Below are 16,316 nucleotides of genomic sequence, written 5' to 3'. Positions count from 1 at the left end.
GTATATTTCATTCCCGATACTTACCAACAAAAGTTTGTAACCAGGACTAAAGTCGAGATACAGAATTATGCAAAAAAACGAAAATGCTATATATCTAAATGTCTCAAAGCACTATAGATATGATGCAAGTGTCTGTACATTTGTCTTAGTGGACTGGTAACTCACTGATACATATGTTTTTAGATAAAGGGTGGTCATATCGCATTTTGAGGTTTTACATACTGTTAAAGGATTATTGACAATGCTTCTCCTGTTGCTTCTAGATAGTATTTGTGATATAGATTCTAGTCTATAAGGATGTTGTTTTCATAGTTTTTTCTCATTACAGATATTTCAGACAGATTTTGTGTGAGAAATCATTAATCTTTCTGATTAGTCAATTTTTTTTTATTTTGTTGTGGATTTCTGTGTGATAATTTGGATATTCATGGTAGAAATTAAGTTGAAATTGTCAGTATTTTCAAATTCCTGGGTATTCATCTTTCACATCGACAGTTTTGGCAAAGAAATACTGAACACCTCATAAAGAAAGCACAACAGTATCTTTATCTTATCAAACACCTACATTTAAGGACATTTCAAACGAGTCATGGTTGTAATTTAAAGCTTTTTTTGAAATTGTTTCATGTTAATCCTGATATTTTGTTAATCCTGATATTTTGTTAAACCTGTGATTTATGCATAGGTTTAGCCTGTGTTTTATTATCTATATACATTATTTTATATAAAACAAAACTAATCTATCAGATCTATCCTGAAAATTAGAATAATATATAATATCTGGCAATTATTTTTAAAATCCAATATTCGTATTAAACTTGAACGTATTAATTATCTGGAAATAAGTCTACATGTTCTAGTCTTTTAGAAAACAGTTATTATCAGATGTCAAATGATATATTTTTATCTATATACATTATTTTATATAAAACAAAACTAATCTATCAGATCTATCCTGAAAATTAGAATAATATATAATATCTGGCAATTATTTTTAAAATCCAATATTCGTATTAAACTTGAACGTATTAATTATCTGGAAATAAGTCTACATGTTCTAGTCTTTTGGAAAACAGTTATTATCAGATGTCAAATGATATCTCTTTATGCTAACTAAAGGCTAACTCACTTATCCGTAATTTTTCGAATTGTTCATATTCAATTTGATTTTAGACTCAAAGAGAGTAACAATATTTTAATTACAGCATCTTTATCTGATTTTGTGATTTTTTTACAGTAAAGTTTAGAAAGGATTCTTGATGGATTGCTTTAAGCTATGTACTGTAAATTAATCTTTTTTTCTTTTTTTTTCTTTGTTTTTGTGAAATGTTATTAGTTTATGAGCTGGTTCTTAAAATAAATCATTATTACTATTATTTTCATTTATCATCATTAGTTACTATACTAATTATAGTTATTATCATAGTGGTGTGTAGAACAGACCAGTGGTGTTTTTACCGCTGTTACGGAATACAGAACACTGACACGCTCACATTACAACAATGTGTGTGGAGGTATACTATAAAGTGCTTCTTAATGACCAGCCCACTGCACTCATCTCAGCCCGGCGTCATACCACATGGAGCCCAGGAATGGTGTTATAAACAAACAAACAAACAAACAAACAAACAAACAAACAAACACACAAACAAACAAACAAACAAACAAACAAACAAATAAATAAATAAATAAACAGACAAACAAATAAATAAATAAACAAATAAATAAATAAATAAATAATAAACAGAAAAAAATAAATAAATATACATGGGATTCTAAAGTAATGGATAACTATCAATAAACATATATGTATGTATATACCGGTCTCTGAATGAGAGAATATAGGATATGTTTCTATATATACCATCTATATGTTGTTAGTATAAATAGGATATATAGAAACAAATAGTCTATTATTTCAATAGTATACAGACATGTATATACATAATTATAGACATGTTTATAGACAGTTATCCACGAGTTTAAAATGATCTTTCATTTACCCATGCATATTTATTTATTCTTTATTTATTTACTTGTTTGTTTGTTTGTTTGTTCGTTTGATTGCAACACGGTTCCTGTGCTCCCTGTGCACAAACATGAAGTACATATAGTGGGTTCTTACCTGTGTCATTCATAATTTCAGTACTAAACTGATAATTTACTTAAACCCCAATTTGTTCTTGTTTTATAACATACACATAATGTATTTAATTTTGTTCCACACATTTTTGCTCTGGCATTTTTTAATAAGACTGTTGATATTACATTGCACAAGGCCTTGATATCATTGAGTTGAGCCCCCCCCCCCCCCCCTGCCAATTTCAAAAACTGGGTGACCACCCCCCACCAATCCACTGGACCCCCCCCCCCCCCTCCCCCCAGGCCGAAGAAACTGACCGGTCCCTAATACAACCTTGAATGAGATCTGTTCAAGCATGTCTAAGTTATGGCTTTGACAGGGAAAATTTGCAAACAAAATGGCTGCTAGGCGGCCATATTGGATCACATCATGAAAAAAATTGATGTGCATATGTATGCTATTGTATGTTGCACCCTGTACCAAGTTTGAAAAAAATTGGTCCAGGCATCTTCAAGAAACGGCTCTGGACGGACGGACGGACGGATGCACGCACGGAAGCTCGGATGCACGGACAGACAGAACCCAATCCATAAGTCCTCGTCCCGGACTTCGTCTAGCGGAGACTAATAATGGGGACTTCAGTAACATAGACATACACAAGGGATTCTCTTTGCCGTATCCAATTGGTTCAGTAATATTAACAATGTTCTGTAGTCTAATATATTCCAAGCATTCTAACTTCTAGCATTCTACAAAGTAGGTGGCCATCTAGAAGGGAACTTCAGCTTCTTATACTAAAGTTTTACTGTTACAGTCCCACATAGACATTTCTTGCTATATGAGTCACTGCCAAGTTCCTGTAGAGAGTATACTACACATACTACTATACAGTTGGTTAACACACACTTGCATCTAACATACAAATATGCATCCTACTACAAGTGACCACATGTTTGTCAGTTCTGCTGCTGTCTGCTACTTTCTAGTAGTTGTACTACACAGTTCAGCTGGACAAGTACTTTTTGGCCACTACTAAACTACTCTTGTTGTATACGTTGACATCATACTGGTTCCAAGTTCATTGCACAGATCGTTTCACTTCTTAAATACTCATAATTTGGTGAGAGAGTCCCCCAGCAGACATCACCAGACAATAAATGGCGAAACAGCTAAATTCACCTCTAGTGAGTGTCCAATCAAGTATCTGGTTACAAAAGCACGTCAAAATATAACTCTATAGAATTTCTATAGTTGTCTACAAAATATCTATAAAATCTTTTTGTAAGGGGAGCTGATTTTTAATGAAAATATGCCAGTACTTACCTGATCAAGTTGATAAATTATAGTAAAAATATCCTCTGAAAAATCAATCAACATCACATTGGGATGTGTGTACATGTCACAGACTAGATAAATAATGTATTAGTCATCAAAAATTAACTTACGATATCAACTGCATTTACTTTGGCCTTAGCTTCCAGCAACAATTTACAGATATCCAAATGCCCTTCCTCAGCTCCATAATGTAGACTTGTCCTCTTGTCCTATAATTAAAAGACACATTATGTATTAATCCTCCTGTTATAATATTGCAATGTATTATATCAATAATATGTGTAAAATTACTTGAAATGTTTCCCAAGTCTCATTATTATTATATAGTTTGGTTAATGTTCACATAGAAAAAACTATGTATTTAAAATTTGACGTTATTTGTATTTATTACATGGAATGTGTACTGTAAAAGTATTTATTTTGATAAAATACCTGTCAGAAGTCATTATAAGAATTAATGATATTTTTGGTAAAATCACAAACATTCCTAGACATGCACCTCAATAATATTCCTTGCCATACTGTGCTCAAAATGGTCAAATGTGTCAATCACAGTACCATGTTCTGTGTGGTTCTTAACGCATATTGTTACAGTGAACTTGTACTTCTAAAAATAAATAGATTCTGTCATTTACATGACATCACATTGTTTGGAACCAGAAAAAACGTTTGGGTATAATAATGTATCTGTTAAAACATTTGTGATAGTGATGTTTTGTTGTTGTTGTTGTTGTTGTTGTTGTTGTTGTTGTTTTATTTGGTTTTCACCACATCCTTCTAAAGTTCAGACTGTTCTGTGGTGCACCCTCTGTCATCAAAACTAAGTACATGTCATACAGATTCTTGTATTCAACCATTAACCTTCTGGTACATGTACATTACAATGAGTGTGTAGAATTAATGATACAAAAAATACTGATGGTCAAATCATTTTAAAGGCAGATGGAACACTACAAGTATGACATGTACAATGATATTTTAAGCATACCAAATATCATAAGATAAATTTTAGACGTAAGTATTATTTACACACACACACACACACACACACACACACACACATTTCACCATGCCTATAGCACTGTCAACTCTATGTATTCCATGTTACAGAGAAATATCTTACTTAAACACATCAAATTGGAATGAGTGTTTCATAGGAACTAGCTTAATTTGCAAAAAATTATAGTAAATTAAGGACAACAAATGTTTATTTTCAGTGAGCTGTTTTTATAATGACCAAGAAAAGTACTATAATTATCAATACATAAATGTGTATTGATCAGAAAATTCAAAATGTTTTGCTACATTTTTTTTTAAAAATCCCATAATTCTGATAAATAACATGCTTTTGACAGCTCAATCATGAGAATAAAGTGCTCTTGTCAGAATATAAGTACAATGTCCATTACTGAAAATGGTATTTTGCCAAATGTTACAAGAATTGTATGATGGAAGAAGAATTCAGAATTCAGACCTCTTTTGGAAACATCTGGAAGAATATTACTGTCTTGGAAAACTATTGATTGTAAGAAAAAACACTGTATAACTTCACAAGTTTCTTGGTAAATTCTCAAGAGAATGTATAAAAATGCCAAGATACCTTCTGACTTTATGCATGACTGTGTTCTTCTTTCAGAAACTAACTATGACAACAATCTCTGCTGTAATGTCTACATGTGAATATGAAGAAGTTCCAAAATTACTATTTTCTTGCAAATCTGATGGTAGTAGCTCAGACAACAATTTCCAACACAAGAATCGTTATATTATGAAAACGTTTCTTTAATTTGAGTAGTATAAGAACTGATGGGACCAGCACCTTTGCTAGAAAACACAATACATGGAATGTCATGACTTGAGTGTTAATGTCTGAGAGTATCGTATCCTGGAAGTGTGGGCTTCCCATCAGTTCTTATACTACTATAGGAGGCTGAAAGGTGGGACTTTCGTAGGGAAGTATTTTTTTCTTGGGTGGAGAAGGGAAGGGAGAATACAATATCTATTATCAGATTATATTGGAGAATAATATAAAGGATTCGGGGGGGGGGGGGGGCTCTGAAACCCTTTCATAAGTTTCAAAATAATTCCCTAAAAAAAGTCCTGAGTTTGGGAGTCAGAAGGGTCACTATCAGAATATCAATAATTTCTAGGATCACAATTTCTGGGAAGAATTGGGGGCGAAAAAATAAGTCATGAGTTATAAGTTATGATATTTTTAGGTAATCTTTTTGAAAGGGTTTTGGGGGTCCAACCCAGATATGCAGAAACACAAATCGTACTTCACATTACTTTTTATAGTGAAGGCTCGTTAACATTGGATTCTGCTTCCTAAGATTTGTTTTCTCTCTCAATTTTAAATTTTGTGATGCCAGCCATTTTTAATTTGACTGATATATGCAAATGTATTCCAATTTTTAGAAGAGCTTCCAGCTAAAATCAATTAGCAGGTGCTGAGAAACAATCATGCCAAATTTGGCACCTTTATGTAAATGATTTCCCATAATTATAGCTGTTTTCAATGGTAATAATGTCATTGGGAATGTTATCCATATATCTGGAACATAAATACATATATTCTAAAAAAGCTTCCAGAATAAAATCAATAAATTAATCTTAAGCATGATTCATGACAACATTATTGTTTTTCAGTTGGTTATTTTGCTGAAACATGATTTTTCAAGGTTGATGGCGATTATTTTGAATTTTACTGGTTTATGCAAATATTCAGGTGGACTCCTATGCTCAAATCAATAAATAGATCCTTAGGAACATTCATGTCATATTTGGTGCTTTTATCCGGCATGTAACAATCAAGTTGCTAAGTCACCTGACTATTGTGCATACGAATATTCGATGCTCCTTTTTGCAGAAAAATGTCTTCCAAATAAGGGCGTCTTGCACGTTATTTATAAAAACTAACAAACAATTTAGTAATCTGAGAATTTTTGGAGAATGATACAATCTCACCATAACAAAAATAACATAATAATAATAATAATAATAACAATATGATGCAAGGATGTTTTATTTCACCAAGAAATGCTTTGGATTAGAGAATTAATTGTTCCAGCAACAGCAGAGTATGAACCATTTAGAGAATGAATTGTTCCAGGTCAACATAATCTTTGTAAATGATCTATTTAAAGTACATTTGATTTTACCATTTGATGCATACAACTGTTCAGGTCAAAATAAGAACAAAAGTGTCTTAAAGTATTTTATTTATCGTTGTAGTAAAGGGATACATGAAGATATCCAATACCATTATATGGACGTTGGTCATCCTTAATGTATTATGTGATTCTGTCTTTGGTAAGATACGTCAGTTGTACAGGAGGAATGATAACTATAGTAGTTATGTCATGTTGTAAATATGAGTTCAAAGGTCAACTCTTCTAGGCCTTATACATCTCAAACTACAACTAATGATGGTCAGAATGAATCAAATTATCAGTTGGAGAGAGTGGTGGGATGAGTAAAAAGTATATGAAGTGTCGCAGAGGTATCAGTGCATATCATCACTTTAGATTTACTAAAGATGACCCTGGTGCTGTGTATGTAAAGAAATCAATCTCTGATTCTGAGGAGCGTGTGTATTTAGTAAAAAGGGGGGGGGGTCACTTGGCCACCAACTGATGAGAGTTTACCATCAGTGCTACCAGCTGGTGGACTTTCCAGACAGCAATACTGTGATCTGCAGATCAAAGTACTGGCACTGTATGTAAAGGAACCATACAGGGGTAGTTTCTTCCCCATCACAGCTACACAGCTCAAGGAATAGAATAGAAACATGAACAAGTCTCTATCTAAAGTATTGTATCCATATTATGTCTTTTAATTGTTGCAGCTCATAATAGCAAACTAAGAATGTCTTACACTGAATGAAAATTTGAAGTCTTCACGCTTTGACTGTATTTTCAATACACAAATAAATTTGAAATCTAAAAACAGCAATAATTTAGAAAATAGTGTATATTTCTATTTGTAGCATAAAAATAAACAGAACTCTACAATATGTAAATACAATCTGGTCAGTATTTCTATGTGTACAAGTGTAGACTGAAGTCTATGGTAATAGTCTAGTCAGTGAGTATTTCTATGTGTACAAGTGTAGACTGAAGTCTATGGTAATAGTCTAGTCAGTCAGTATTTCTATGTGTACAAGTGTAGACTGAAGTCTATGGTAATAGTCTAGTCAGTGAGTATTTCTATGTGTACAAGTGTAGACTGAAGTCTATGGTAATAGTCTAGTCAGTCAGTATTTCTATGTGTACAAGTGTAGACTGAAGTCTATGGTAATAGTCTAGTCAGTGAGTATTTCTATGTGTACAAGTGTAGACTGAAGTCTAAGGTAATAGTCTAGTCAGTCAGTATTTCTATGTGTACAAGTGTAGACTGAAGTCTATGGTAATAGTCTAGTCAGTGAGTATTTCTATGTGTACAAGTGTAGACTGAAGTCTATGGTAATAGTCTAGTCAGTGAGTATTTATATGTGTACTAGTGTAGACTGAAGTCTATGGTAATAGTCTAGTCAGTGAGTTTTTCTATGTGTACAAGTGTAGACTGAAGTCTATGGTAATAGTCTAGTCAGTGAGTATTTATATGTGTACTAGTGTAGACTGAAGTCTATGGTAATAGTCTAGTCAGTGAGTATTTCTATGTGTACAAGTGTAGACTGAAGTCTATGGTAATAGTCTAGTCAGTGAGTATTTCTATGTGTACAAGTGTAGACTGAAGTCTAAGGTAATAGTCTAGTCAGTGAGTATTTCTATGTGTACAAGTGTAGACTGAAGTCTATGGTAATAGTCTAGTCAGTGAGTATTTCTATGTGTACAAGTGTAGACTGAAGTCTATGGTAATAGTCTAGTCAGTGAGTATTTCTATGTGTACAAGTGTAGACTGAAGTCTATGGTAATAGTCTAGTCAGTGAGTATTTCTATGTGTACAAGTGTAGACTGAAGTCTATGGTAATAGTCTAGTCAGTGAGTATTTCTATGTGTACAAGTGTAGACTGAAGTCTAAGGTAATAGTCTAGTCAGTGAGTATTTCTATGTGTACAAGTGTAGACTGAAGTCTATGGTAATAGTCTAGTCAGTGAGTATTTCTATGTGTACAAGTGTAGACTGAAGTCTATGGTAATAGTCTAGTCAGTGAGTATTTCTATGTGTACAAGTGTAGACTGAAGTCTATGGTAATAGTCTAGTCAGTGAGTATTTCTATGTGTACAAGTGTAGACTGAAGTCTATGGTAATTAATAGTCTAGTCAGTGAGTATTTCTATGTGTACAAGTGTAGACTGAAGTCTATGGTAATAGTCTAGTCAGTGAGTATTTCTATGTGTACAAGTGTAGACTGAAGTCTATGGTAATAGTCTAGTCAGTGAGTATTTCTATGTGTACAAGTGTAGACTGAAGTCTATGGTAATAGTCTAGTCAGTGAGTATTTCTATGTGTACAAGTGTAGACTGAAGTCTATGGTAATAGTCTAGTCAGTGAGTATTTCTATGTGTACAAGTGTAGACTGAAGTCTATGGTAATAGTCTAGTCAGTGAGTATTTCTATGTGTACAAGTGTAGACTGAAGTCTATGGTAATTAATAGTCTAGTCAGTGAGTATTTCTATGTGTACAAGTGTAAACTGAAGTCTATGGTAATAGTCTAGTCAGTGAGTATTTCTATGTGTACAAGTGTAAACTGAGGTCTATGGTAATAGTCTAGTCAGTGAGTATTTCTATGTGTACAAGTGTAAACTGAAGTCTATGGTAATAGTCCAGTCAGTGAGTATTTCTATGTGTACAAGTGTAGACTGAAGTCTATGGTAATAGTCTAGTCAGTGAGTATTTCTATGTGTACAAGTGTAGACTGAAGTCTATGGTAATAGTCTAGTCAGTGAGTATTTCTATGTGTACAAGTGTAGACTGAAGTCTATGGTAATAGTCTAGTCAGTGAGTATTTCTATGTGTACAAGTGTAGACTGAAGTCTAAGGTAATAGTCTAGTCAGTGAGTATTTATATGTGTACAAGTGTAGACTGAAGTCTATGGTAATAGTCTAGTCAGGGAGTATTTCTATGTGTACAAGTGTAGAATGAAGTCTATGGTAATAGTCTAGTCAGTGAGTATTTCTATGTGTACTAGTGTAGACTGAAGTCTAAGGTAATAGTCTAGTCAGTGAGTATTTCTATGTGTACAAGTGTAGACTGAAGTCTATGGTAATAGTCTAGTCAGTGAGTATTTCTATGTGTACAAGTGTAGACTGAAGTCTATGGTAATAGTCTAGTCAGTGAGTATTTCTATGTGTACAAGTGTAGACTGAAGTCTATGGTAATAGTCTAGTCAGTGAGTATTTCTATGTGTACTAGCAAGTGTAGACTGAAGTCTATGGTAATAGTCTAGTCAGTGAGTATTTCTATGTGTACAAGTGTAGACTGAAGTCTATGGTAATAGTCTAGTCAGTGAGTATTTCTATGTGTACAAGTGTAGACTGAGGTCTATGGTAATAGTCTAGTCAGTGAGTATTTTTATGTGTACAAGTGTAGACTGAAGTCTATGGTAATAGTCTAGTCAGTGAGTATTTATATGTGTACAAGTGTAGACTGAAGTCTATGGTAATAGTCTAGTCAGTGAGTATTTCTATGTGTACAAGTGTAGACTGAAGTCTATGGTAATAGTCTAGTCAGTGAGTATTTCTATGTGTACAAGTGTAGACTATAGTCTATGGTAATAGTCTAGTCAGTGAGTATTTATATGTGTACTAGTGTAGACTGAAGTCTATGGTAATAGTCTAGTCAGTGAGTATTTCTATGTGTACAAGTGTAGACTGAAGTCTATGGTAATAGTCTAGTCAGTGAGTATTTCTATGTGTACAAGTGTAGACTGAAGTCTAAGGTAATAGTCTAGTCAGTGAGTATTTATATGTGTACAAGTGTAGACTGAAGTCTATGGTAATAGTCTAGTCAGTGAGTATTTCTATGTGTACTAGTGTAGACTGAAGTCTAAGGTAATAGTCTAGTCAGTGAGTATTTCTATGTGTACTAGTGTAGACTATAGTAATAGTCTAGTCAGTGAGTATTTCTATGTGTACAAGTGTAGACTGAAGTCTATGGTAATAGTCTAGTCAGTGAGTATTTCTATGTGTACAAGTGTAGACTGAAGTCTAAGGTAATAGCCTAGTCAGTGAGTATTTCTATGTGTACAAGTGTAGACTGAAGTCTATGGTAATAGTCTAGTCAGTGAGTATTTCTATGTGTACAAGTGTAGACTGAAGTCTATGGTAATAGTCTAGTCAGTGAGTATTTCTATGTGTACAAGTGTAGACTGAAGTCTATGGTAATAGTCTAGTCAGTGAGTATTTCTATGTGTACAAGTGTAGACTATAGTCTATGGTAATAGTCTAGTCAGTGAGTATTTATATGTGTACAAGTGTAGACTGAAGTCTATGGTAATAGTCTAGTCAGTAAGTATTTCTATGTGTACAAGTGTAGACTGAAGTCTATGGTAATAGTCTAGTCAGTGAGTATTTCTATGTGTACAAGTGTAGACTGAAGTCTATGGTAATAGTCTAGTCAGTGAGTATTTCTATGTGTACAAGTGTAGACTATAGTCTATGGTAATAGTCTAGTCAGTGAGTATTTCTATGTGTACAAGTGTAGACTGAAGTCTATGGTAATAGTCTAGTCAGTGAGTATTTCTATGTGTACAAGTGTAGACTATAGTCTATGGTAATAGTCTAGTCAGTGAGTATTTATATGTGTACAAAAGTAGACTGAAGTCTATGGTAATAGTCTAGTCAGTGAGTATTTCTATGTGTACAAGTGTAGACTGAAGTCTATGGTAATAGTATGGTCAGTGAGTATTTCTATGTGTACAAGTGTAGACTGAAGTCTATGGTAATAGTCTAGTCAGTGAGTATTTCTATGTGTACAAGTGTAGACTGAAGTCTATGGTAATAGTCTAGTCAGTGAGTATTTCTATGTGTACAAGTGTAGACTGAAGTCTATGGTAATAGTCTAGTCAGTGAGTATTTCTATGTGTACAAGTGTAGACTATAGTCTAAGGTAATAGTCTAGTCAGTGAGTATTTCTATGTGTACAAGTGTAGACTGAAGTCTATGATAATAGTCTAGTCAGTGAGTATTTATATGTGTACTAGTGTAGACTGAAGTCTATGGTAATAGTCTAGTCAGTGAGTATTTCTATGTGTACTAGTGTAGACTATAGTAATAGTCTAGTCAGTGAGTATTTCTATGTGTACAAGTGTAGACTGAAGTCTATGGTAATAGTCTAGTCAGTGAGTATTTCTATGTGTACAAGTGTAGACTGAAGTCTATGGTAATAGTCTAGTCAGTGAGTATTTCTATGTGTACAAGTGTAGACTGAAGTCTATGGTAATTATAGTCTAGTCAGTGAGTATTTCTATGTGTACAAGTGTAGACTATAGTCTAAGGTAATAGTCTAGTCAGTGAGTATTTCTATGTGTACAAGTGTAGACTGAAGTCTATGGTAATAGTCTAGTCAGTGAGTATTTCTATGTGTACAAGTGTAGACTGAAGTCTATGGTAATAGTCTAGTCAGTGAGTATTTCTATGTGTACAAGTGTAGACTGAAGTCTATGGTAATAGTCTAGTCAGTGAGTATTTCTATGTGTACAAGTGTAGACTGAAGTCTATGGTAATAGTCTAGTCAGTGAGTATTTCTATGTGTACAAGTGTAGACTGAAGTCTATGGTAATAGTCTAGTCAGTGAGTATTTCTATGTGTACAAGTGTAGACTGAAGTCTATGGTAATAGTCTAGTCAGTGAGTATTTCTATGTGTACAAGTGTAGACTGAAGTCTAAGGTAATAGCCTAGTCAGTGAGTATTTCTAGGTGTACAAGTGTAGACTGAAGTCTATGGTAATAGTCTAGTCAGTGAGTATTTCTATGTGTACAAGTGTAGACTGAAGTCTATGGTAATAGTCTAGTCAGTGAGTATTTCTATGTGTACAAGTGTAGACTGAAGTCTATGGTAATAGTCTAGTCAGTGAGTATTTCTATGTGTACAAGTGTAGACTATAGTCTATGGTAATAGTCTAGTCAGTGAGTATTTATATGTGTACAAGTGTAGACTGAAGTCTATGGTAATAGTCTAGTCAGTGAGTATTTCTATGTGTACAAGTGTAGACTGAAGTCTATGGTAATAGTCTAGTCAGTGAGTATTTCTATGTGTACAAGTGTAGACTGAAGTCTATGGTAATAGTCTAGTCAGTGAGTATTTCTATGTGTACAAGTGTAGACTGAAGTCTATGGTAATAGTCTAGTCAGTGAGTATTTCTATGTGTACAAGTGTAGACTGAAGTCTATGGTAATAGTCTAGTCAGTGAGTATTTCTATGTGTACAAGTGTAGACTGAAGTCTATGGTAATAGTCTAGTCAGTGAGTATTTTTATGTGTACAAGTGTAGACTGAAGTCTATGGTAATAGTCTAGTCAGTGAGTATTTATATGTGTACAAGTGTAGACTGAAGTCTATGGTAATAGTCTAGTCAGTGAGTATTTCTATGTGTACAAGTGTAGACTGAAGTCTATGGTAATAGTCTAGTCAGTGAGTATTTCTATGTGTACAAGTGTAGACTATAGTCTATGGTAATAGTCTAGTCAGTGAGTATTTATATGTGTACTAGTGTAGACTGAAGTCTATGGTAATAGTCTAGTCAGTGAGTATTTCTATGTGTACAAGTGTAGACTGAAGTCTATGGTAATAGTCTAGTCAGTGAGTATTTCTATGTGTACAAGTGTAGACTGAAGTCTAAGGTAATAGTCTAGTCAGTGAGTATTTATATGTGTACAAGTGTAGACTGAAGTCTATGGTAATAGTCTAGTCAGTGAGTATTTCTATGTGTACTAGTGTAGACTGAAGTCTAAGGTAATAGTCTTTTCAGTGAGTATTTCTATGTGTACTAGTGTAGACTATAGTAATAGTCTAGTCAGTGAGTATTTCTATGTGTACAAGTGTAGACTGAAGTCTATGGTAATAGTCTAGTCAGTGAGTATTTCTATGTGTACAAGTGTAGACTGAAGTCTAAGGTAATAGCCTAGTCAGTGAGTATTTCTATGTGTACAAGTGTAGACTGAAGTCTATGGTAATAGTCTAGTCAGTGAGTATTTCTATGTGTACAAGTGTAGACTGAAGTCTATGGTAATAGTCTAGTCAGTGAGTATTTCTATGTGTACAAGTGTAGACTGAAGTCTATGGTAATAGTCTAGTCAGTGAGTATTTCTATGTGTACAAGTGTAGACTATAGTCTATGGTAATAGTCTAGTCAGTGAGTATTTATATGTGTACAAGTGTAGACTGAAGTCTATGGTAATAGTCTAGTCAGTAAGTATTTCTATGTGTACAAGTGTAGACTGAAGTCTATGGTAATAGTCTAGTCAGTGAGTATTTCTATGTGTACAAGTGTAGACTGAAGTCTATGGTAATAGTCTAGTCAGTGAGTATTTCTATGTGTACAAGTGTAGACTATAGTCTATGGTAATAGTCTAGTCAGTGAGTATTTCTATGTGTACAAGTGTAGACTGAAGTCTATGGTAATAGTCTAGTCAGTGAGTATTTCTATGTGTACAAGTGTAGACTATAGTCTATGGTAATAGTCTAGTCAGTGAGTATTTATATGTGTACAAAAGTAGACTGAAGTCTATGGTAATAGTCTAGTCAGTGAGTATTTCTATGTGTACAAGTGTAGACTGAAGTCTATGGTAATAGTATGGTCAGTGAGTATTTCTATGTGTACAAGTGTAGACTGAAGTCTATGGTAATAGTCTAGTCAGTGAGTATTTCTATGTGTACAAGTGTAGACTGAAGTCTATGGTAATAGTCTAGTCAGTGAGTATTTCTATGTGTACAAGTGTAGACTATAGTCTATGGTAATAGTCTAGTCAGTGAGTATTTATATGTGTACAAAAGTAGACTGAAGTCTATGGTAATAGTCTAGTCAGTGAGTATTTATATGTGTACAAGTGTAGACTGAAGTCTATGGTAATAGTATGGTCAGTGAGTATTTCTATGTGTACAAGTGTAGACTGAAGTCTATGGTAATAGTCTAGTCAGTGAGTATTTCTATGTGTACAAGTGTAGACTGAAGTCTATGGTAATAGTCTAGTCAGTGAGTATTTCTATGTGTACAAGTGTAGACTGAAGTCTATGGTAATAGTCTAGTCAGTGAGTATTTCTATGTGTACAAGTGTAGACTGAAGTCTATGGTAATAGTCTAGTCAGTGAGTATTTCTATGTGTACAAGTGTAGACTGAAGTCTATGGTAATAGTCTAGTCAGTGAGTATTTCTATGTGTACAAGTGTAGACTATAGTCTATGGTAATAGTCTAGTCAGTGAGTATTTATATGTGTACAAGTGTAGACTGAAGTCTATGGTAATAGTCTAGTCAGTGAGTATTTCTATGTGTACAAGTGTAGACTGAAGTCTATGGTAATAGTCTAGTCAGTGAGTATTTCTATGTGTACAAGTGTAGACTGAAGTCTATGGTAATAGTCTAGTCAGTGAGTATTTCTATGTGTACAAGTGTAGACTGAAGTCTATGGTAATAGTCTAGTCAGTGAGTATTTCTATGTGTACAAGTGTAGACTGAAGTCTATGGTAATAGTCTAGTCAGTGAGTATTTCTATGTGTACAAGTGTAGACTGAAGTCTATGGTAATAGTCTAGTCAGTGAGTATTTTTATGTGTACAAGTGTAGACTGAAGTCTATGGTAATAGTCTAGTCAGTGAGTATTTATATGTGTACAAGTGTAGACTGAAGTCTATGGTAATAGTCTAGTCAGTGAGTATTTCTATGTGTACAAGTGTAGACTGAAGTCTATGGTAATAGTCTAGTCAGTGAGTATTTCTATGTGTACAAGTGTAGACTATAGTCTATGGTAATAGTCTAGTCAGTGAGTATTTATATGTGTACTAGTGTAGACTGAAGTCTATGGTAATAGTCTAGTCAGTGAGTATTTCTATGTGTACAAGTGTAGACTGAAGTCTATGGTAATAGTCTAGTCAGTGAGTATTTCTATGTGTACAAGTGTAGACTGAAGTCTAAGGTAATAGTCTAGTCAGTGAGTATTTATATGTGTACAAGTGTAGACTGAAGTCTATGGTAATAGTCTAGTCAGTGAGTATTTCTATGTGTACTAGTGTAGACTGAAGTCTAAGGTAATAGTCTTTTCAGTGAGTATTTCTATGTGTACTAGTGTAGACTATAGTAATAGTCTAGTCAGTGAGTATTTCTATGTGTACAAGTGTAGACTGAAGTCTATGGTAATAGTCTAGTCAGTGAGTATTTCTATGTGTACAAGTGTAGACTGAAGTCTAAGGTAATAGCCTAGTCAGTGAGTATTTCTATGTGTACAAGTGTAGACTGAAGTCTATGGTAATAGTCTAGTCAGTGAGTATTTCTATGTGTACAAGTGTAGACTGAAGTCTATGGTAATAGTCTAGTCAGTGAGTATTTCTATGTGTACAAGTGTAGACTGAAGTCTATGGTAATAGTCTAGTCAGTGAGTATTTCTATGTGTACAAGTGTAGACTATAGTCTATGGTAATAGTCTAGTCAGTGAGTATTTATATGTGTACAAGTGTAGACTGAAGTCTATGGTAATAGTCTAGTCAGTAAGTATTTCTATGTGTACAAGTGTAGACTGAAGTCTATGGTAATAGTCTAGTCAGTGAGTATTTCTATGTGTACAAGTGTAGACTGAAGTCTATGGTAATAGTCTAGTCAGTGAGTATTTCTATGTGTACAAGTGTAGACTATAGTCTATGGTAATAGTCTAGTCAGTGAGTATTTCTATGTGTACAAGTGTAGACTGAAGTCTATGGTAATAGTCTAGTCAGTGAGTATTTCTATGTGTACAAGTGTAGACTAT

The 16,316-nt window shown here is 33.9% G+C and overlaps 1 protein-coding gene across 3 annotated transcripts in view; it reads right to left on the bottom strand.

Annotated features, from left to right (window-relative positions):
• The window catches only part of LOC144449941 (uncharacterized), a 413,245-nt gene that overhangs the window by 268,350 nt on the left and 128,579 nt on the right, over positions 1-16,316 (bottom strand). For all 3 annotated transcript variants that reach the window (XM_078140494.1, XM_078140495.1, XM_078140496.1), the window contains exon 3: positions 3,529-3,627. In XM_078140494.1, the coding sequence (XP_077996620.1) occupies positions 3,529-3,627 (99 nt within the window). The remainder of the gene's footprint in view (positions 1-3,528; positions 3,628-16,316) is intronic.

Source organism: Glandiceps talaboti, chromosome 19 (genome assembly GCF_964340395.1).
Source record: "Glandiceps talaboti chromosome 19, keGlaTala1.1, whole genome shotgun sequence".
Classification (NCBI taxonomy): Eukaryota; Metazoa; Hemichordata; class Enteropneusta; family Spengelidae; genus Glandiceps; species Glandiceps talaboti.
Note: the sequence above shows the minus strand (reverse complement) of the source record. Positions and strands in the feature narration are given on the sequence as shown.